Source organism: Pelophylax lessonae (assembly GCF_965119305.1).
Source record: "Pelophylax lessonae genome assembly, chromosome: 1".
Taxonomy (NCBI): domain Eukaryota; kingdom Metazoa; phylum Chordata; class Amphibia; order Anura; family Ranidae; genus Pelophylax; species Pelophylax lessonae.
In genome coordinates, this window is record NC_138768.1 from 264,618,276 (window position 1) to 264,639,741 (window position 21,466).

Consider the following 21,466-nt stretch of genomic DNA (forward strand, 5'->3'; position numbering starts at 1 on the left):
GTTTTGCGCAGGACTGATGCCCCTGCAGAGAGTAGATTTACCTGTTGCCTTACAGCCGTGATCTCTAGACATTCCATGTAATGTGCCTCAAGTGATTGTCCCACAAAGCACGTTTCCCAGTCTCCAACAGCATGTCTGCACTCTATGACCACCTCTGGTATGTCCATGGTCTTTTGACCATATCCTGTTGCACATGTGCAGGCTGACAGAATTCGTTTTTTTTACATTCACTGAACGGAATGTGTGTCTCTTTGGTGAAGTCAGTGGCCACACTTAAGGCTTCCTAGATCAAGAGAGTTGACCAACGTTGCTGCAGTGAATTTATACTTAAATCACTTAAAAAAAACTGACTATAAACACAGCTTGCTAACAAACTATGTGACTCGTATAAATAATGGTGCAGTCAATTCTTTGTCTAATGCGGGCCCTACACTAGCTGAAAGATTGTTCAAAAATCTGTCATTTGGTCAGATTGTTCGTTCTTTGTCCAGTTAAAGGTCAGAAATAGAAAATTTTTAACTTTTCAGAGCCGAAAAATCGAACAGTTTTGAAAATCCGCCAGCCGAACGAAAATTTGAAAGGTTCATGTGTTTCTCGGCCTGTTTGCACTAGGCATATGTGACAAACTGAACAAAACAGATTCATTATGTCCACTGAACAATTTATTGTTCGAAATTCGGTCTTTACATCCAATTTTTCATTTTTTCGAAAAGGAGTTCACCCGATATTTCGGCTAGTGTATGGCCAGCATAAGTGTGCAAAAAAAAAAAAAAAAGGGGTCTATATGAATCCGTTCATTTGCATTCTCTGCAGATCTGGATTTTCGCTTTGAAATTAGTGATATTCAGTGTCAAGAAAACAACAATTTATTCTGTGTGGTTCAAACTTTTATGGCTTTCAAGGGGGGGTGAATAATTTATTAAATGTATTTTAAAATATTGCATCGAGTATTGCTTTTCCAATAGCATGTATGTTCGATCTTAAAAAAATTAAAAAAAAAAAAAAAGACTTTGAAAAGGTGTTTTAGAATTAAAGATTGTGCTGAGTGCTTTTTTCCCCCAGTTTCTTAAAACTGAACTGTAGGCAAACGCAAATGAATGCAGCTAGCAATTACATTTAATTAAAACTAGTTTAGGTACTTTACTTTCTCTTGGTAACCGTATCAGCCGCTTGCAAGCCCCTTTAATTTAGCACACAGACTGCAAGACAATCAAGTGTGCTGCATTGAAATGTGCTGACAAGAAACAAAGTGAGCGGAGAGATAACTTCCTAGTTTATTGCTCCTCCTCAACATTTTATCAGTCTTGGGGCAGAAAAAGGATACCACTATCTTTTCTGCATTCTTTAACAAAGAAGGGATCTGTCTTGCTGTGCAAATCTTAGGACTGTCTGGCAAAACAAATTTTCACAAGTAAAACAGTCCCCATATATGTAGTTAATATCTGCACTTCTGTTTGCCAGGAGTTAAGCTTTAAGTTGTAACAAATATAAATAGACCTGTTTTGGTAATACAGGAATACAGTTTTAATGATTTCATCTGCATTTTGTGGTGTCTTACAAGATTTTCTCTCTTTTTTTTTTTTTTTTTTACACAATTTAACCAGAAATATAGAACATCCAACCAATTGAGGAAAGTTAAATACATCAATATAATTAACAAAAAATATAAACCTCATACAATTTTGTTTCTTAATTGATTAACCAGGTTACATATCTCTCACAATAAAATACATGTTCAGCTGTTACATTACAGTTTAAAGGAACATACAGGAATCTGTTATAAAATATTTCTCTCAATGTGTTCACTGCTAGATGGACCAGCCTATTCTTTCAAAGTCTTTATCCAAAGGTAAAGGAATATCAGTCCAACTAAGCAGTGAAGCCTCTAACTTTACAACCTACTTAAATCAGCTACACACATTTTGAGTACAAGACTAAAAAGGCACCAACAGTACAAAGCAAGTACAAAGCTCTTTTTAGTAATCTGTTAAGAGTGCTTGAATATGGACAACACAAAGACAATGAGGGAAGGAGAGTCACCAGTTCCAACTGTTGGTTGCTTTTTTAAATTGACCATAAGCATATGCCCTTTTTCACCAAAATGGTGTTTGATTAGTAATAACAATGAATACAAGCAACCGTAAGAAAACACTGGTGTATGGTTGTTATGGGTGTCTTGGGAACAAGAGCAGATCTGAAGGCAGTAGGTGAAGTGCATTTAGTAGTGAGAAACTTCCAAGTGGAAAGCAGCAGGCGGTTTTGGCTGTTCAGATGCTCCTGCAAGATGTATCATGCAAAATATGCAATACTTAAATTGGAATGGATTACAGGATACTAATTTCAAGACATGCTCTTAAAGCATGACAATCCTGGATTCTAGAAACATTTCTCATTGCCTGGGCGCAAAGGGTTTTCAAACAGAAAACAGACCAGAATATACTTTGCAGTTACTATCACAAGGAGACTGGCCTCTTGAGCTACTGCATATTAGTTTACCTTTAGTTGGTTTATCAATGGTTTCTCCAGACTTAAGGTAAAAACCCAACCCCCCCAATATGATGCTTTTACAGTTAATGGGGAGACAGACCATTTTCTAAATTTCTAGAATTACATATGGCTTCTTCTTTCCCTGATGCAATTATGACTAAACTATCCATGCATTACACTCACAAAGGGAAAAAAGTGTGAATTTTGTCAGTGCATAGATAAATATTTGCTTCATTTTTAAATGCAAGGTGAAGGAGTTAACATTTCTTAAAAAGGGTTTTGGTGTCATGTTGGAAATGGGAAATTCTAGAAAAATAAGTTTGCTTATGAAACTTAGGTCCTTTGATCAAGACTGGACTAAATAAATTGTCTCCATAGATCAAAATCTATCAGTATGTCATGTTGATTAATAAAACAGCAATCACAGGTACTGGGCATGAAAGAAATTACTGGTGAAGATCTAGTATGGCTATAATGGTTCCCTCAAACATTAAAATAAAATAAGAGAAATAAGGCAAGTGAAGCATGCCTAACACCCTAGCAAATCAGCCCCTTTTTCATGTAAACGGTTTGTCAGGCTCAGCATTTCACTGCCTCTCAATAAAGACTATTTAAAAAGTATACGTTCTACAGAAAATATCATGCACAACTGTTTAATAAGACATAAGCATTTGATCTATCAAGTGGTTAGTCTGATCAGTTGATATGCAAAATAAAACTATCCATTAATCCCATTCACCAATATTATTGTAAAATGTGTACATAACCCACATCACAGAAATTGACCCACTAAGCAAACTTCAAAAAGAATAGGAAAAAAAAAAAAATCTTAAAAATAGTTTAATGGAGACTTTTTTCAAATTTATTTTTAATTACAAGTGCAATTTTTGCTCAAGTTCCTAGGCAGTTCAACAAGTCTCTATAAATGTTGCTATAATAGACATGAGATGGGGTGGGGAAAGGTATTTAAAACAGAGTTGTTTCATAATCCTTATGAAGGTTACAGGATAAGATTTCATTTAAACACAACTCGGAGGTAAGAGATCTTAATCCAATCAATCATAGGCATGTGGCACTTAGACAATCTTTGCACAGAAAAGCTTAACAGTCATGCGAGGGCACGGTCATCTGAAACAAGGCAAATCTTTCACCACAAAGAGCAGTGAGGAAAAAAAGTAGGAGGCACTGCACTGGGACAGAACATCTAAAACTCCACAGAACACAACTCCAAGAACAAATACTTGCAGAAAAGAATGTTTTACAATTTAAAAAAGAGTTTAGTGCTTGCTTGCTGCTCCAGCATGACACAGAAGAAAAAAAAAAAAAAAAAGGGTTAGCTTTATACACAGATGTTTTTCCCATCTTGGGAAGTGGGGGCAGGGGAGAGATTGTTGAGAATAACATTGGCATCCCCAATAACTAGATACAGTATTGGTTAGTTACAGTATGGTAACCATCACTGGTTATTTTATGTATAGGGAAAATTACACTTAAGCATCAAAACATTCAGTGAACTTGGCTCCACTAGAAATAGCACTGGCATGCTATTTTTAAGTCAATATGTGGGGCCTCATGCCAACACCAACTGAAAATAAAAGGTATGAGATTTTGGTTTCACTTGCTTGCTTTATTTCTGTCCTATGAAAGCTCTTCTTGCTCCAACTCATCCATACATGAAACACGCAGACCTATAAAGGCCAGTGCATGGCACAATGCCCCAAGTTACAGATATAGAAGTATATATTTATATATATTATAAATGGTATATTGCAGCAGCTTTTTTTTTGTTGCTATCGAGTTTGATGTACAAGCAGGTTTTTTTATGAATAGGATTTGTATCTATCAGGTCCCTCAAGCACATAAATGGTTAAAAATTCTCACACAGCTCAGCTACATGCCAGAGAAAACCTGGATATTATACAATGATCTCCACCAGGTTTTCAAAGCTTCTAACTGCAAATGGGTTTAAAATGATATGTGTGAGTAAATTGAGCTCTCCGTTGATTTAAAGTGCCCAGAGAAATAACTCTCCCAAAAAGAAGAAAAACAAAAATAATGCCAGTTACCACAGTCATCAGTAACATGGGTTCAACATAATATGTAAAGCCTGTAAAAGTCAGGACACTGTCCACTTCATGGGAAATAAACCACTGTATTTATATATATATATAAAAAAAAGAAAATAAATTTACAAGCAGTTATTTAGGGTTATCAGCAAGTGCTTGCTGTACCACACTGCAAAAGGGCTTTACGAAAGGAGTGTCGAGAACACTTCTCCAGATTGAAAGATTCATCAGAAGCATAAAAAAGCCACAACTACCAGGAACCGCCCTCCTTAATGGCCCAAAGGAGTTAGACTGGACAAGCGGAGATGGGTCACAGGACATGGCCAAGGAGGAAGAACTGTCAAGAACACAGATGTCGGAGTATGAAGTCCTTCACAGCCTTTCCCTTTAAAAGAAAAACAAATTTTAATGCAGTAGCAGAACACAATTGCAATTCCACTTTAACTGAAGCATTAATTCTAGTAATTAGTTTTACAAGACTACATAACATTTTTTCCAAACATTTATGAAGTGCATTGTATAAGTTTTCAAATACAGGTTAAGCACAGAATTATCAACAAACACTTCTATTTATGGTACCTTACACAGAACACATACAGAACCAGTAAGGCTCCATTCACCCATAGGTGATTTGAATCGCAGGGGGAATTGCCAAGATTCTCCCCAAGATTCCACAATTGCAGCTAACAGGGGGACGCGTTTGTGATGTCATATCTTCTCTGTGACATCCAAAACGTGGATCGATTTTGCAGCGATTGTCGCACCGAAAAATCGCACAAACAAAACTGCGGGACGCATGTTGCCCAAAAGAAGTTCTTGAACTTAGTATACCATACTACAACAGGAGGGGTTTCCCTCCACCCTACTAGAATGGTTGTATGGGGTAATCAGATTTTTTTTTTTTTTTTTTTTTTTTAGTTCAGCCTGCTGGTTGAATGAAAAAAATCAATGTAGGGGCTGCCTTAAAATGCCCCAACTGGACAGCAGCATTGTCAGTCTGTGGGAAGGGGAGTGTTAGATGCACTAGCAGACAAAAAAAAAAACTAAACAAATTGAAGCTCAACTCCAGCTAATAATTTATAAGCCGTTACAGCAAAGGTTTTCCTTTTAGGATAAAGGTTTTACGCAAATAAAAGCTGATCATTGTAAGCCTACCTGTCAGTGGTAAAAAAAAAAAAAAAAAATGTTGTCTATCCCTGTAAACTTATACATCTGGAAGAGAGCATGTTCTTTTGAAAAACGCATGTTCTTTTGAAAAACAACAGACTTACTGGCTGGATCATCAGATGACAAAAAGAAAGCCTAAAAGAGATAAAAGGAATGCAACCCTCACATCTAAGAATCGGTAAGCTGCAATATAATGAATGTATACTTGTGTGTTTATTATTGCTATAAAGTTAAAAAAAAAAAAGCAAACATGTGCATAGGGTTTGTATATAAATGTTTGCACCACACACACACGCACAAACGCCTGAGAGCAAGAATTCTAGCACCAGAGCTCAAAGTTAACTTCAAACTCATGAATTGTAAAGGCTTATAAAGGGTCACCGATGGAGATTTTTGAGTACCATGGTTTTTCACGATATCACAGGTATATGCAATTTTAAGAAGGTTGGGGGAAATGTGGAGACTAACCCATTCACCCCAAGAGATTGATGTGTCATGCCAGAGACGTCTTGATCCATAGGGACCATGTGGATACCTCATCTTAAAATCAAGATACTAAGTAGGAGACTACAAGAAGACTGAGTCAAATGTAGGGGAGACACAATTTACTAAAGGCAAATACACTGTGCACTGCCATTGCACCTTCAAGTTCACTTGCAGGTGCAGTTGCTTTAGGTCTGAGGGGAAGCTCTAAAATGAGGCTCTGCTGAATTCTATCATCCAAACATGTGCAAGCAAAAATGCTGTTTTTTTTTTTTTTCTAATTTTACTTGCATGTTTCCCCTCAGATCAAGAGCAACTGCACTTTCAGTGCACAGACTGTTTACCTTTGGTAAATCAAACCCATTGTTAGCAGGGTGTACAACCCACAAGCACCTAATGGGGGAAGGGTTCATTGACCACAAGGTGTAGAATTCTTCACTGATCAACACCAAACCTCCAAAAAGTCAAGGGATGCCAGGGAAAGGTACTGGGATAGACCAGCCTTTTTCAACCAGGGTGCCCAAGCAAAATGCTTGAAAATTCATCCCGATGGTTCCCTTATAGTTCCGGCTCCATTCTGACAGTCTGAGTCATAGGCAGAGTGATATCAAATGCACTCCACCTGTGAGGAGACAGACAAGACAGGAAGACAGGAAGCATCAGCTTTTTCTTCATCCAGCGTGGCTCTTCTCTAGCCAGCACTTCCCGCCAGAAGCACACACAGCAGTACCAGCCTGAGCCAGCAGTACCCATAGCATCACCACCCAGCAGTACCAGCATGAGCAAGCAGTACCAAGAGCATTATCACCCAGCAGTACCAGCCTGAGTCAGCAGTACCAGCCTGAGCCAGCAGTACCCACAGCAGTACCAGCCTGAGCCAGCAGTACCCAGAGCATCACCACCCAGCAGTACCAGCCTGAGCCAGCAGTACCCAGAGCATCACCACCCAAGAGTACCAGCCTGAGCCAGCAGTACCCAGAGCATCACCACCCAGCAGTACCAGCCTGAGCCAGCAGTACCCAGAGCATCACCACCCAAGAGTACCAGCCTGAGCCAGCAGTACCCAGAGCATCACCACCCAGCAGTACCAGCCTGAGCCAGCAGTACCCAGAGCATCACCACCCAGAGCCAGCAGTACCAGCCTGAGCCAGCAGTACCCAGAGCATCACCACCCAGAGCCAGCAGTACCCAGAGCATCACCACCCAGCAGTACCAGCCAGAGCCAGCAGTACCCAGAGCATCACCACCCAGCAGTACCAGCCAGAGCCAGCAGTACCCAGAGCATCACCACCCCAGCAGTACCAGCCTGAGCCAGCAGTACCCAGAGCATCACCACCCAGCAGTACCAGCCTGAGCCAGCAGTACCCAGAGCATCACCACCCAGAGCATCACCACCCAGAGCCAGCAGTACCCAGAGCATCACCACCCAGCAGTACCAACCAGAGCCAGCAGTACCCAGAGCATTACCACCCAGCAGTACCAGCCAGAGCCAGCAGTACCCAGAGCATCACCACCCAGAGCCAGCAGTACCAGCCTGAGCCAGCAGTACCCAGAGCCAGCAGTACCCAGAGCATCACCACCCAGCAGTACCAGCCAGAGCCAGCAGTACCCAGAGCATTACCAGCCAGAGCCAGCAGTACCCAGAGCATCACCCACCCCAGCAGTACCAGCCAGAGCCAGCAGTACCCAGAGCATCACCACCCAGCAGTACCAGCCTGAGCCAGCAGTACCCAGAGCATCACCACCCAGCAGTACCAGCCTGTGCCAGCAGTACCCAGAGCATCACCACCCAGCAGTACCAGCATGAGCATGCAGTACCCAGAGCATCACCACCCAGCAGTACCCACGGCATTATCACCCAGCAGTACCCACGGCATTATCACCCAGCAGTAGCAGCCTGAGCCAACAGTACCCACAGCAGTACCAGCCTGAGTCAGCAGTACCCAGAGCATCACCACCCAGCAGTAGCAGCCTGAGCCAGCAGTACCCAGAGCATCACCACCCAAGAGTACCAGCCTGAGCCAGCAGTACCCAGAGCATCACAACCCAGCAGTACCAGCCTGAGCCAGCAGAACCCAGAGCATCACCACCCAGCAGTACCCACGGCATTATCACCCAGCAGTACCAGCCAGAGCCAGCAGTACCCACAGCAGTACCAGCCCGAGCCAGCAGTACCCACAGCAGTACCAGCCCGAGCCAGCAGTACCAGCCTGAGCCAAATATCCATAGCAGTACCAGCCTGAATCTGCAATATCCATAGCAGTACCAGCCTGAGCCAGCAGTACCAGCCTGAGCCAGCAGTACCATCCAGCAGTACCGGCCTGAGCCAGCAGTACCCATAGCAGTACCCACAGTTCCAGCCTGAGCCAGCAGTACCCACAGTTCCAGCCTAAGCCAGCAGTACCCACAGTTCCAGCCTAAGCCAGCAGTACCCACAGTTCCAGCCTAAGCCAGCAGTACCCACAGTTCCAGCCTAAGCCAGCAGTACCCACAGTTCCAGCCTAAGCCAGCAGTACCCACAGTTCCAGCCTAAGCCAGCAGTACCCACAGTTCCAGCCTAAGCCAGCAGTACCCACAGCAGTAAAAGCCTGAGCCAGCAATATCCATAGCAGTACCATCCAGCAGTACCCGCAGCATTAACACACAGCAGTACCAGCCTGAGCCAGCAGTACCAGCCTGAGCCAGCAGTACCATCAAGCTGTACCAGCCTGAGGCAGCAGTACCAGTCAGCATTGCCCACAGCAGTAGCAGCCAGCAGTACCCACAGCACAGTACCAGCCAGCAGTGTACCAGCCTGAGCCGGCAGTACCCGCCAGCAGGTAAACTGCAGTGCATCTGTGTGAAAGCAGCATTAGGCCCCTTTCACATGATCGGTCTGATTATATTGTGGAGATTGCAGATTGTGTTGTGTGGGCAGGGGGATTACAGATTGTGGAATGGGTGATCATAGATTGTGTTTTTGGGGGATTGAGGGGGAATACAGATTGGAGATTTTTTAGGGGGCGATTACAGATTGTGTTTTTTTGTGGGGTGAGGGATTGCATTGTGCTTTTTGGGGGGTGAGGGACTGTAGATTGTGTTTTGGGGGATCGCAGATTGCATTGTGGGGATTGCAGATTGTGTTGAGGGCAGTTGCAGACTGTGTAATGAGCATGTGTTTGCCAATGAGTTGTCTGTAGTGAGCATGTGTGTCAGTGAGCTTGTGTTTTTGTATCTACCATGACAAAAAAAAAAAACTTACACGGCTGGCATGTATTTTTTTTCAGGACTGCTTTGCATTTCCAGGCAGGACCAACTCGGAGGATAGTCAGTGCCAGGGAGGCGAAAGTGTTAACATACACTGGTTAGTTTAAAAAGTGGTGCGACATATAAATGGCTACTACAAATTTTTATTTAAGTTGATCATTTTGTCCGGCCCCCAAACGATGTTATAAATATATAGTCATATAAATATATGTTATAAATATCTAAATGGCCCTTGGCAGAAAAAAGGTGCCCCACCCCTGTTCTAAAGGGACAGAGAAAAAAAAAAATATAAAATATAATATAAAATTTGGTAAAGGTGTGAACAGGTGACCAGGTAGCCGCCTTGCAAACCTGAACCACAGATGGTTGATGGCACAAAGCCCAGGAAGCACTAAGCGCCCCAGTAGAATGCGCCTTATAGGGCTGCTGAATATAATCGAAAGATCGATGCATCGCGATTCGACCCTTCTCGATTCTGCATCGATGCGGGTTGCCGGCATAATCGATTAGGAAATGACGTCATCAGCCGCGGCCACGCCCTATCGCGCAAGGGAGAAAAAGTCACAAGATCGGCAGCGGATTGGTGGGTTAGTGGTGGGAGCTTAATAAAAAGGCCCCTCCCCTTCCGTCTCTTTGACCCGGGCCGAGGCGCAGCAAGACATCCCCCGCGTGTATCTGCGTCCCACCTGCGGCCTTGCAGCCAAGAAGCCAGCCAGCCAAGCCACAAGCCAGTCCACACTCCACAGCACAGGAGCGAGGAGCCCCAAGTGCGTCCCCATCGCAGCCAGCCAGCGCCGGCAGCCTCACCGTAGCCGACCATCCCAGGCCCAGCCGCCGCCACGACCAGTGACGCCAGCCGCCCGCCACAGAGCAGCACAGCACCTGTCCTCCTCTGCAATGCAGTGCACAACAACCCACACAGTCACACAGCAGCAGGTATGTACTAGTCCGAACAAATAATTGTATAATCATGACATTCACGGGGGTCTCGTCTGTATCTCTGGGGGATGTCTGATGGGGGGGGCTGGGACAGGGGACGGTCGGTCGGGGCCCGGGGGTACTGTTCTGCTGTGGCAGTCTGGCAGCCAGGGGGGCTCTCTGAGTGTCAGTGGGGGCCTGGGGGGTCTCTGTCAGTGTCAGCTGTGAGGGTCTGGGCAAGGGGGGGACTCACTCAGTGTTTGTCAGTGCTGTGGGAAGGTGTGGGACAGTGGGACATCCAGGTCTGTCAGTGTGTCCGGCTGTCAGCTCAGCTGTGGGGGAGGGGGGGTCTCTGTCAGTGTCACTGTCACAGGCAGCTGTGGGGTAAGAGGGGCCCCGGGGGTTTTGGCTCAGTGCATGCATAAGAGGGAGTCTGACAGACAGACAGTCATATTTTATGAAAGATGTTGCTTGGTTGACTTGTTGCGGCTTAGTTTACAAGTGGTTTTTATTTTTTTTTTTTGTTTGGCAACTTACGTCATCCGTCTCCGTCACATACGTGGTAGTATGGTGGTAATGGCAGAAGGAGAAAAAGATAGAGAGATAAAAAATGCACCTAGCGTTTTAAGAGCAAACATCTGGGCACATTTCGGATTTTACGAACACACAGGGAAGCGTGAGTTGGACAAGACACGCCGTATGTAAAGCCTGTCACACAAAAATTAAATACCTAGGGAATACTACGAAATTGAGAAACCATGTTAGCCGTTTTCACTCTGAGTTAGTAACACCTGTCGCCACCAGCAGTGCCACCACTGCCAAGGAAAGACTGCTAGACCCAGATCAGCCAAGAATTGATGCCATACTGTCAACTTATCCGCCCAACTCAGAAAAAGGGAAGAAACTAACCAAAGCTGTGGCAGCTTTCATCGCCAAGGACCTACGGCCTTAGTTGTGGACAACGCCGGGTTTCGCTACCTTGTGAAGACGATAGAGCCACGTTATAAGATCCCATCACGCAGTCACTTTACAGAAAACGTTATACCTGCACTCTACCACGACACCAAAGCTCAGGTACTTGCGTCAATGAACCAAGCCAGTCGAGTCGCAATAACGTGTGATTCATGGACTTCAGTCACAACGGAGTCCTATGTTACAATAACAGCACATTACGTTACTAAGGACTGGCAGGTCTTGTCACATGTGTTGCAAACGAGCCATTTATGAGTCTCACACAGGTGCTCATCTGGCAGAGCTACTGTCTCATATCGTGGAAGAATGGCAGCTGTCTGATAAATCTGTAGTGCTTGTGACCGACAACGCGGCGAACATGATAGTTGCAGCTCAAGTTGGTAAATTTCCTCATGTTAAATGTTTTGCCCATACACTCAATCTTGCATGTCAGCGGGCACTGAAAGGGGCCACGCTCTCCAGGCTTCTCGCCAGAGTGCGACGAATATCCACAGTCTTCCATTGTAGCACTAGAGCAAGCCACTGTCTAAAAGAGAAACAAATGTCTGGGCCTGAAGAATCGTAAGCCAATAACTGATGTGCCAACAAGATGGAACAGCGCATATGACATGGTCGAGAGGTTCTTAGAACAACAACCTGCAGTTTGTGCCACCTTGCTGTCTCCAGAAGTCAGAAAAGGAGAGTCTGATCTCTGCACTCTCAATGAAACAGATGTGTCAAATGCAGAGGACGCTGTGAGTGCATTAAAGCCAATGAAGGATGCAACCTTGCTGATGTCAGAAGAGCGCAACCCAACAGTGTCTCTCATTGCCCCTCTAAATGTACAACTGCTCCAGAGCATGACAGACACCATGGGAGACACAGCCATGACCCATGAGATCAAGAATGCCATCAAAACAGATCTCCTGAAGAGGTACAGCAGTGAGGCAGAGAAGAAGATCCTTCATACAGCCTCTGCACTGGATCCTCGCTTTAAAGGACTGCCTTTTATTCTCACAGAGGAGGAGAGATCGGAGATATACAGAGGAGTGACTGAGGAGGCTGCATCTTTGGAGGTAATTAGAATTTCATCATGTTTCCTCCCAGACAGCTAGAAGCTCAGCTACATTGTGTTGTGTAACAACATGCCCTGATTCACTGATGCGGTGTGGGAAGTGGAACTGTATGGTATGGATTACCGTGCAGTTTCCCACACCTCATCAATGAATCACACTCTTAGTCAGTTCAGCTCTTCTTATACTATCTTTTGTTCAAACACACAGATTACATCTAATAGAAGGACAAATGTGGATGAAGTGCCTAGGGAAAAAGCAACTGTGGAAGAAGAAACAACACCCATTGAGGACAGCCATTCTCCTCCCAAAAAAAAGGCCACAACATCGCTGCTCATGACTTTGCTGCAGCAGTCTTTCACTGATGGTGCAATAGAACCTAAGACCCCCTATGCCAAGGCAGAAGACGAAATGGAAAAATATTGTAAAGCCCCACCTCTGCCTCTCACTGAGGACCCTTTGAAATGGTGGCGTGAGCATGAGGTCATATTCTCCCTCCTCTCTCAGCTGTCAAAGCAATACTTGTGTATCCCAGGTACAAGTGTATCTGCAGAGCGGGTTTTCTCTACTGCAGGAGATGTTCTAACAGCGAAAAGAAGCAGTCTGAAACCTGAGCATGTGGATCATCTAGTGTTCTTACAGAAAAACCTACATGTTCCCAAATGCTAAGCACTGAAATAATTACTAATTCATGTTTTTAATGAATTAGTAATTACTAATTCAATCTGCCGCCAGTCACCAGTCAGTCACATCACCAGTCTTGTTTTATAGCACTGCTGGTTTGTTTTTGAAGATTGTCCTGTCCAATGTGTCCATTTCCAATCCATTCCGTTGCTTCACACTAAAAGTGTCTAGGCAACTAGGCAGGGGTTCATTTAACCCTCAACCAAATAAATAATATTAAAGTGTATTTTCTTCTAGACAACTGACTGACACCAAGCCAGCCACAGTGCAGCATTATAGGAAGGAAAATCATTGAGAGAAATAACTTGTACATTTGAAGCTTAACCTCGAGTAAATCTGGTCGGATCACAAATAAATACACCAATTGTGGATTCTTGTGTAATATACTATATTTGTGAGTTTGTGAATGTGACCCCCATAGGATTTCCTCAAGGTTAAGCTTCAGTTTACAATTTATTCTCTCAAGGATTTTCCTTCCTCTAATGGTGGCTTGTTGGCTAGCTTGGCTTCAGTTACAGATGTAAACGACATGGTAGAGTGCTGCTCAGTGCAGGTAAAGTTTTTTCTGTAACGTGACTGACTGTCGTGACAACTCAAGAGCTTATAACGCAGCTCTAGCATTAACTCAACACACACACACACACAGTGTGAGTGTGTGTGTGGAGTTGATGCTGAGGCTGCGTATAAGCTTTTGAGTTGTCACGAGTCACGACACACACACACTGTTTAGTTGACTGGCAATGGCAGGGGCAAACACAATCGCAGTGAACCTGGAACATTTTATATTTTTTACAGCTTTTCTGGCACTGGAGAGATGGAGAATGGCTTGTTTTCAAAAATGGTCCATTCACATAAGTGAATTGATAATTATTTAAGCTTATATTTGTATAACTCCCCTCTAGCAGCCATCAACTCACTTCACTTGAGTTGACTGGCAGTTGCAGGGGGAAACAATCATCACGGTGAACATGGAAGTTATGCAGCAGTGCACTATTGCCAGGTTCACCTTTGATATTTGCTACTAGTCAGGAAGTGCTCTGTTTTGTAGAGGACAGGTTATGGCACACACCTGGAAATTATTGCAATGCATGTCTGTCTGCTGGTCTGTTGTACTCTGTAGCAATAGCAAGTGTAGGGGGTTCCCTCAACCAAACAAATAAAGGTAAAAGTGTATCTAGACAACTGAAGGCAAGCCAGGCAGCCACGGTACAGGAAAGGACATCCTTAAAAGATTAAATCAATCATACATTGAAGCGTAAAACCTTGATTAAATCTTTACTGGATCACAAATACACACAAACCTGACCTAACCTATATGCCTTGAGTTGTACCAGTGTGCCAATGCCAAACCTTTCTTCAGTTCTCATGATTCTGATGCAGACAATCGTGTTGTGTGTTTTTTTGTGATCCCATGAAGATTTACTCAAGGTTTAAGCTTCAGTTGATGATTTACTCTGTCAAGGGTTTTCCTTCCTCTAATGGTGGCTTTGGCTTGGCTTCAGTTGGGTTTAATTGTGGTAGAGACAGAGACTGTCTGCAGGACAGGTAACGTTTTCTGTAAAGTAAGTGACATAAAAGTGACATAAGTGAATTGATAAGCTTAAAGCTTATATTTGTAACTCCCCTCTAGCAGCCAATCCATCAACTCACTTGAGTTGACTGGCAGTTGCAGAGGGAAACAAACATCACGGTGAACATGGAAGTTATGCAGCAGTGCACTATTGCCAGGTTCACCCTTGATGTTTGCTACTAGTCAGGAAGTGCTCTGTTTTGTAGAGGACAGGTTATGGCACACCTGGAATTTATTGCAATGTATATTCACATAAAAGGATTTATATATAAATGTTTTGTGGGAATTTATGATGACCATTTTCACAAGAATATTAGCTTGGCTGGCTTCTTCTATCTTGGCTTGCCTTTAAAGTACAACTATAGGCAAAACTTTATCCAAAATCAAAAAAGTTTTGCCTTTAGTTGTACTTTAAATGGTGGTAGACCTGGCTTATTAATATTTTCTTTTATGAAGCAGTAAACTGCACTACTACAGTTTTTTACTAATTTTACTGTTACTTCTAGTAAAATACTAGTGTTGTCTGTCTCTGCTATGCTGTTTGCATTTTCAGACCTTCCTATATGTTTGCAGTGCAAGTGCACTAAAGTATGCAGGGCTTGCAGGCCATGACAGGGTCCAGGAAAGTGTCCTTTGAAGCAAATGAAAATAAAAAGGATTCTTTTATTTGTGACTGCTTGATTGTTTTTTTTGATAAAGTTTTGAAAACCATTGGGCAGTGGGCTGGGCATGGGCAGTAATCGTGATGCATCGCGGAATCGAATTGTATCGAATCACGACCCTAATAATCGTAATCGCATCGAATCGTGAGGTAAGTGAAAATGCGCAGCCCTAGCGCCTTAACAGGGAAAGGTGGAACCTGACTTTAATAAGCCAGCACAACTGTCTGTCTGATCCATCTGGAAATAGTGGCAGCAGACACAGGCAGCTCTTTTATTGGACCATCCGTGAGTACAAAGAGCGAATCTGACTTTCGAAAAGACCCAGTAGTCACCAAGTACACCCCGATTGACCGAACCACATCCAAAGTAAGCAGTGAAAATTCCTTATGTTTTGGTTTAGGACACAAAGAAGGTAAAACTATATCATTTAAGTGGAAACCACCTTCGGACGAATCCGGACAAAGTACTTCATCTCTGTGAACCACCAGATAGGGAGAACGACTGGATGCACGCCAGTTCCAACACCCTGCGCGCAGAAGAAATAGCCACCAAGAAGGCCACCTTCTGGGATAAGGTAAGCGGAGGAATCTCCCAAAGACTTTCAAAAGGTTTCTGAAGAACAGATGGCACCAAAATTAAGCTAAGCTCCCAAAGTGGCAACGGAGGTACCAAGTGTCGCACCTCCAGGAAGAAGTTATGCACCAGGGAAAGGTTGGCCAACGGCCTTTGGAAAAAAATTGCCAAGGCCGAAACTTGACCCTTGATAGTACTCAACTTTTGATCAACTCCCCGTTGAAGGAAAACCAATGTCCGAGCCACCAAGAGCAAGGGGGAGCCCCAAGAGACTCACACCACGCAATAGATGACTTCCACATACGATGAGAAATCTTCCTAGAAGTCTTCTCCCTCGCTTTAGGCAGAGTGGGAATCACTGAAGAACACAATGCCCTGTCCTTCAGCACTTGGCTTTCAACAGCAAAGCCATCAAAGCCAGCGACCGTAAAGCAGGATGGACGATTGGCTCTTGAGACAGGAAATCCTCCCTGAGAGTAATGGGCCATACACACTAAGATTTTCTGAAGACTTTCCTTTAGACTTACCAAAACCATATAATATGAGGTCAGACCTAAATACTTTCAATTTGTATGCAATCTGGCAGGCCCTTGCACTACATAGAAAAGTTAAATCTGAAGGAAAAAGTCTTCAGAAAATCTTAGTGTGTATGGCCCTTAAGTCTCCAAGGAGCGTCTGTGACTAGCTTGACCAGGTCGGCGTACCGGTGAGGCCAGTCCGGAACCACAAGAATGACCGTAATCCCTTCCGCCTTGATCCTGCAAAGTCTTTGCAGGAACTTGAGAGGAGGAAAGGCATACATTAGCCGATACTGACCCCATGGGGCCACCAGCGCGTACTTTTCGGTTGACCCGAGACGCCAACAGATCTACATCTGGAGTGCCCCAACGAAGGCACAACTGCTGGAACACCTCCAGATGGAGGGACCATTCCCCTGCATCCAAGGCCTGAGGTACTCCGCCTGCCTATTTTCCACTCCTGGAATGTAAACAGCGGAGAGAGCTGGAACAAAAGCATTCCGCAAAATGAAGGATGTATGCCACTTCCAAGGTTGCAAAGACACTTTTGGTGACCCCTTGGTGATTGACATAAGCCACGGTTGTGCCATTGTCCGATTGAATGCGCACTAGGTAACCCGGCAGGCATCCGGTCAAGTGGACTAGGCAAAGCCGGATCGCTCTCCGCTCCATAACATTGATCGGTAACCTGGATTCCTCCAGGGACCAGACTCCATGAGCAGATAACCTGCTGAGAACTCCCCCCCCCCCCCCCACCACGACAGACCTGCATCCGTGGAGCCAATATATAGGGAGGAATGATTTTTCTTGCTTGAGCATCAGGGACTGAAGCCACCAGATCAGGGACTCCCTGGTCACCCGGCTCAGCTGAATCTGAATGTCCAGGGAATTTGCATTCTTGTGCCATTTGAGAAGGATTTCCTTCTGGAGGATCCTTGTGTGGAATCAAAGGGGACCACCTCGAAGGACGACACCATCAGTCACAGAACTCTCATACAGGTCCGAGGGGATGACTATTTGCTGGACAGCAACAGCTGAACTGCAGTCTGGAGTTTTTGCCGGAAGAAACACCCTGGCTGAGGACGAGTACAAAGTCAGGCCCAGGTAGTCCAGTCTCAAGGAAGGGACCAGGGACGACTTCAGAAGGTTCAGAATCCACCCAAACTCCTCTAGAGTTCTCATGGGGATTTACAAATGTGTTTCCAGCACCGTAGTAGACTCTGCACGGAGAAGTAGATCGTCCAGGTAACCCAGGACCGATATATCCCGCTGCCGCAACAGCGCCAGGATCAGAGCCAACACCTTTGTTAACACCTGAAAAAAACGTATTGAGTGCAGAAAAGGAGGGACCCTGGCTCTGACAAGGGTCCTTATACCCTTGTTAGCCTGCGGAAGAAAGGTACTCTACACCCCTCTGAGACCCTTAATGATGTCATCCAGGGTAGCTCCAAACAGGCGATCTCCTTGAAAAGGCAGATCAGTCCAGGCCTTCTTTGAAGTCTGATCCGCAGTCCAGCACTTCAGCCAAAGTATACGCCGGAGGCGTGGTACAGCGTTGCACGACTGCGCAATTGTCAGTTAAGGTAACGCAGTGCCAAATTACAAAAAATGGCCTGGTCATTAAGGGGGGAAATCTTCTGACTATAAGCCAGCAAATAATTTCATGATATTGAACATCCATGTGACTTTATAGGGGAGACAACAGCCCAGCTGCAACTGTGTTACTGATTCTTTGAGCACTGTTGTGCATCTGTTACACTTAAGACATTAGTAAAAGGTGTAACAAAAACAGTACTGCATAAATAAAACATTTGCATTGTAATTACAAATAAGCTCACATATATATTACCTGTGGTCAATTTACGGTCAGTACCCTGGCTGGAATCTAGCAGTTTCTTCAAAAATTAACTCCTTCAGTGTCTCCTTGGGCAAGTCATCCAGCTCCATTTCAAACTTAAAGGGTGCCTCAGCAACAGGCTAAATTAGGGGGGGAAAAAAAAAAAAAAAAAAACTTAGTCACTTGAACTATAAATCATAATTGCCAAGAAAAAGATGTCTGCAGGTGTCAAATTATAGTGTTACAGCAGGGGTTAAAACTAAAGAAACCGTGCAACAATGAGCAGGACGGACTACCAGTTCTAATTTGATACGTTTAAAAAGAACCAGTGACAAAAGAAAATATAGAAGCTATGATTGTTGAATACTGTAGTTTAAAAAAAAAAAAAAAAAAAAAAAAGCTCCAGAGTAATCCAATATTTCAATACCCCATCACTGACCAAGAGCAGGCATGTCCATATGAAGTTGTATATGTGCTCATTGTAATCTGTTGGAATTGAAGTAGGCAGGGCTGACAAACAATGCTAAGGACTTTAGAGCTGTGTAGTTGTGTGTAAGAGGAAGGTAGAAGCATACCGTTTCTCGGGCACGTCATTTGTTTTTCAATCTCTGCAGCATTTCAGGAGCTAAAACATGCTGATATGTACATGTATTGCGACCCCCCCCCCCCCCCATTTTGCATTCACGTACACTTTGTGAAACAAAAACAAGAATCCGTGCTGGAGCATCTCAAAAAGCAGGTAAATAATGGCAGCTCCTATATATCCCTTTACAGATTCCCATTAATTCTAAAACCATTTACCATTTAGAACAATGTAAATTAAAGTAAAACAATTTAAAGAAACATTCAAAGCCAAGGCATTGTTTAAAGTGAAAGTAAAGGCTACTATAAAAAAAAGATTGCGCCTCCCACCTCATATGTAGTTTAGTGCAAAGCAAAAGTTATTCTGTTTTTAGGATAAAAAGTCCAACAAAAAAAAAAGTCCTTAAGATTAAATTCTTAATAATGCAGGGTCATCCTAAGGAGAGGGTAATAGTCCACTAGTTCAGGGGCAGTGTTGGAAGGAAGCTGCAACTCCCCTATGTCAGCTTGTGATGTCACCCGCCAGCTTCAACTGCCCCCCTCTGTTGTTCATGCTCCTTCCCTGGTCCCTGCAGCTTGCTGCCAGGGGAACTGTTGTTCATGCTCCTTCCCTGGTCCCTGCAGCTTGCTGATAGAGGAACTGAAGTTTCAAATTCAGGTGACTGAACTGAAGTCAGTTAAAGATGAGGTTATTACACAGATCTTTTACAAACCGTATGCAGCACAGGTATGGTGAGCAGGAAGGCAGTGTTTTTAAGTAAACATACTAGCCTTTACTTCAACTTAATGAACCTTCAATGTAAGAGTCGGTTCACACTATGGCGACACTACTTCGGCACGACTTGCACGGACTTCACATAATGGAAGTCAATGCAAGTTGCTCCGACTTCGGTCAAAAGTAGTGCAGGAACTATTTTCTAAGTCGCTCCTATTAGAACGGTTCCCATAGCACAGAATCGAGCACGACTTGTCAGGCGACCAAGTCGTCTGACAAGTCGCGGTAGTGTGACCAGGGACTAAGTCTGCAATACATCTAGTTTTAACTTTACAGCATAAAAAGTTACAAATTTTTCAGTCATCTAAAAAGAAAGCCAATACAGGGGATACTTAATGGGTTTAGTTGAATGCTATTTTTAGGGCTAAAATGCAGCGAAAATCTGACTTTAGATTAAGGATGCCTTTAACCACTTCTGGACAGAGGATTTGCCCCCTTAATTACCAGGCCATTTTTTAGCGATTCTGCACTGCGTTACTTTAACGTAAAATTGCGTGGCCGTGCGACACTGTACCCAAATAAAATTGATATCTTTTACCACAAATAGAGCTTCTTTTGGCGGTATTTGATCACCTATGTGATTTTTATTTTTTGCACTATAAAAAAAAAAAAAAAAAAAAAAGGGAGCGACAATTCAGAAAAAAAAATATATATTTTTCACATTCTGCTAAAACATTCCCAAAAAAAAATTAAAATCCAATTTTTTTCTTCATCATTTTTAGGCAAATTTGTATTCTTCTAAAAAAAAAAAAATATAAATAAAAAAATAAAAATCGCAATAAGCGTATTTTGATTGGCTTGCGCAAAAATTGGATTTTGTCTTACCGTAGAATCCTTTTCTCTGAAGTTCATTGACAGACATGCAATCTCTGTTCTTCATAACAGTATTGTTATACTGCCCCTACAGGAGTAGGACACTAGCCAACATAGGACTCATCAGAACAACAAGACGAGTCCCATCTGAAAAAAAAACATTAAACGCCCTCAAGGAAGACTTAAAGGCAGCCTGCAAAACTTTGCAGCCAAAAGGAGGCATCTGCAGATGCCAGCACATCCAGGTTGTAAAACTTTGTGAAGGTGAACAGACGACCAGGTAGCCGCCTCGCAAACCTGAACCACAAATGCCTGATGGCGAAAGCACTAAGCGCCCAAGTAGAATGCACCCTAACGGGGAAAGGTGGAACCTGACCCTTATTTGAATAAGCCTGCACAACTGATCCATCTGGAAATAGTGGCAGCCCTTTCTTTGGTCCATCTGACTTTCGAAAAGACTCAGTAGTCGCCAAGTACATCCTGATTTCCCTAACCACATCCAAATATGCAGTGCAAATTCCTTAGGATGTTTAGGTTTAGGACACAAGGAAGGTAAGGTAGCACAATATCCTCATTTAAAGTGGAAACTGGAAACCACCTTCAGAAGGATGGATCCGGATGAAGCACCACTTTATCCCTATGAACCACCAGATAGGGAGAAGGACAGGACAACACCGCCAGTTCAGACACTGCATGCAGAAGTAATAGCCACCAAAAAGGCCACCTTCTGGGATAGGGTAAGCAGGGGAATCTCCTGAATATTTTCAAAAGGTTTCCTGGAGAACCGACAGCACTGAATTAAGGTTCAGAGGTGCCAAGTGTTGCATCCCCTGGATAAAAAATTACGTACCAGGGAATGGGTGGCCAACAGGCTTTGGAAGAAAATTGCCAAGGCCAAGACCCGACCCTTGATAGTACTCAAGGCCATTTTTGAAAGTCGTATATTGCGTTGAAGGAAAGCAAAGATCCGAGCCACAGAGTTAAGAGTGAGGGGGAGCCCCAAGAGATTCACACAACGCAATATACGACTTTCAAGTACGATAATAGGTCTTTCTAGAAGT

The 21,466-nt window shown here is 43.7% G+C and overlaps 1 protein-coding gene across 1 annotated transcript in view; it reads right to left on the reverse strand.

Moving 5' to 3' along the window:
* Positions 1 to 3,803: 3,803 nt before the first annotated feature.
* Positions 3,804 to 21,466, reverse strand: part of MAPK1 (mitogen-activated protein kinase 1) — a 150,012-nt gene continuing 132,349 nt past the window's right edge. The window contains exons 8-9 of the mRNA XM_082263551.1: positions 18,248 to 18,375; positions 3,804 to 4,938 (exon numbers count right to left, since the gene is read on the reverse strand). Of these exons, the coding sequence (XP_082119677.1) occupies positions 18,265 to 18,375 (111 nt within the window). The 3' untranslated portion in view covers positions 3,804 to 4,938; positions 18,248 to 18,264. The remainder of the gene's footprint in view (positions 4,939 to 18,247; positions 18,376 to 21,466) is intronic.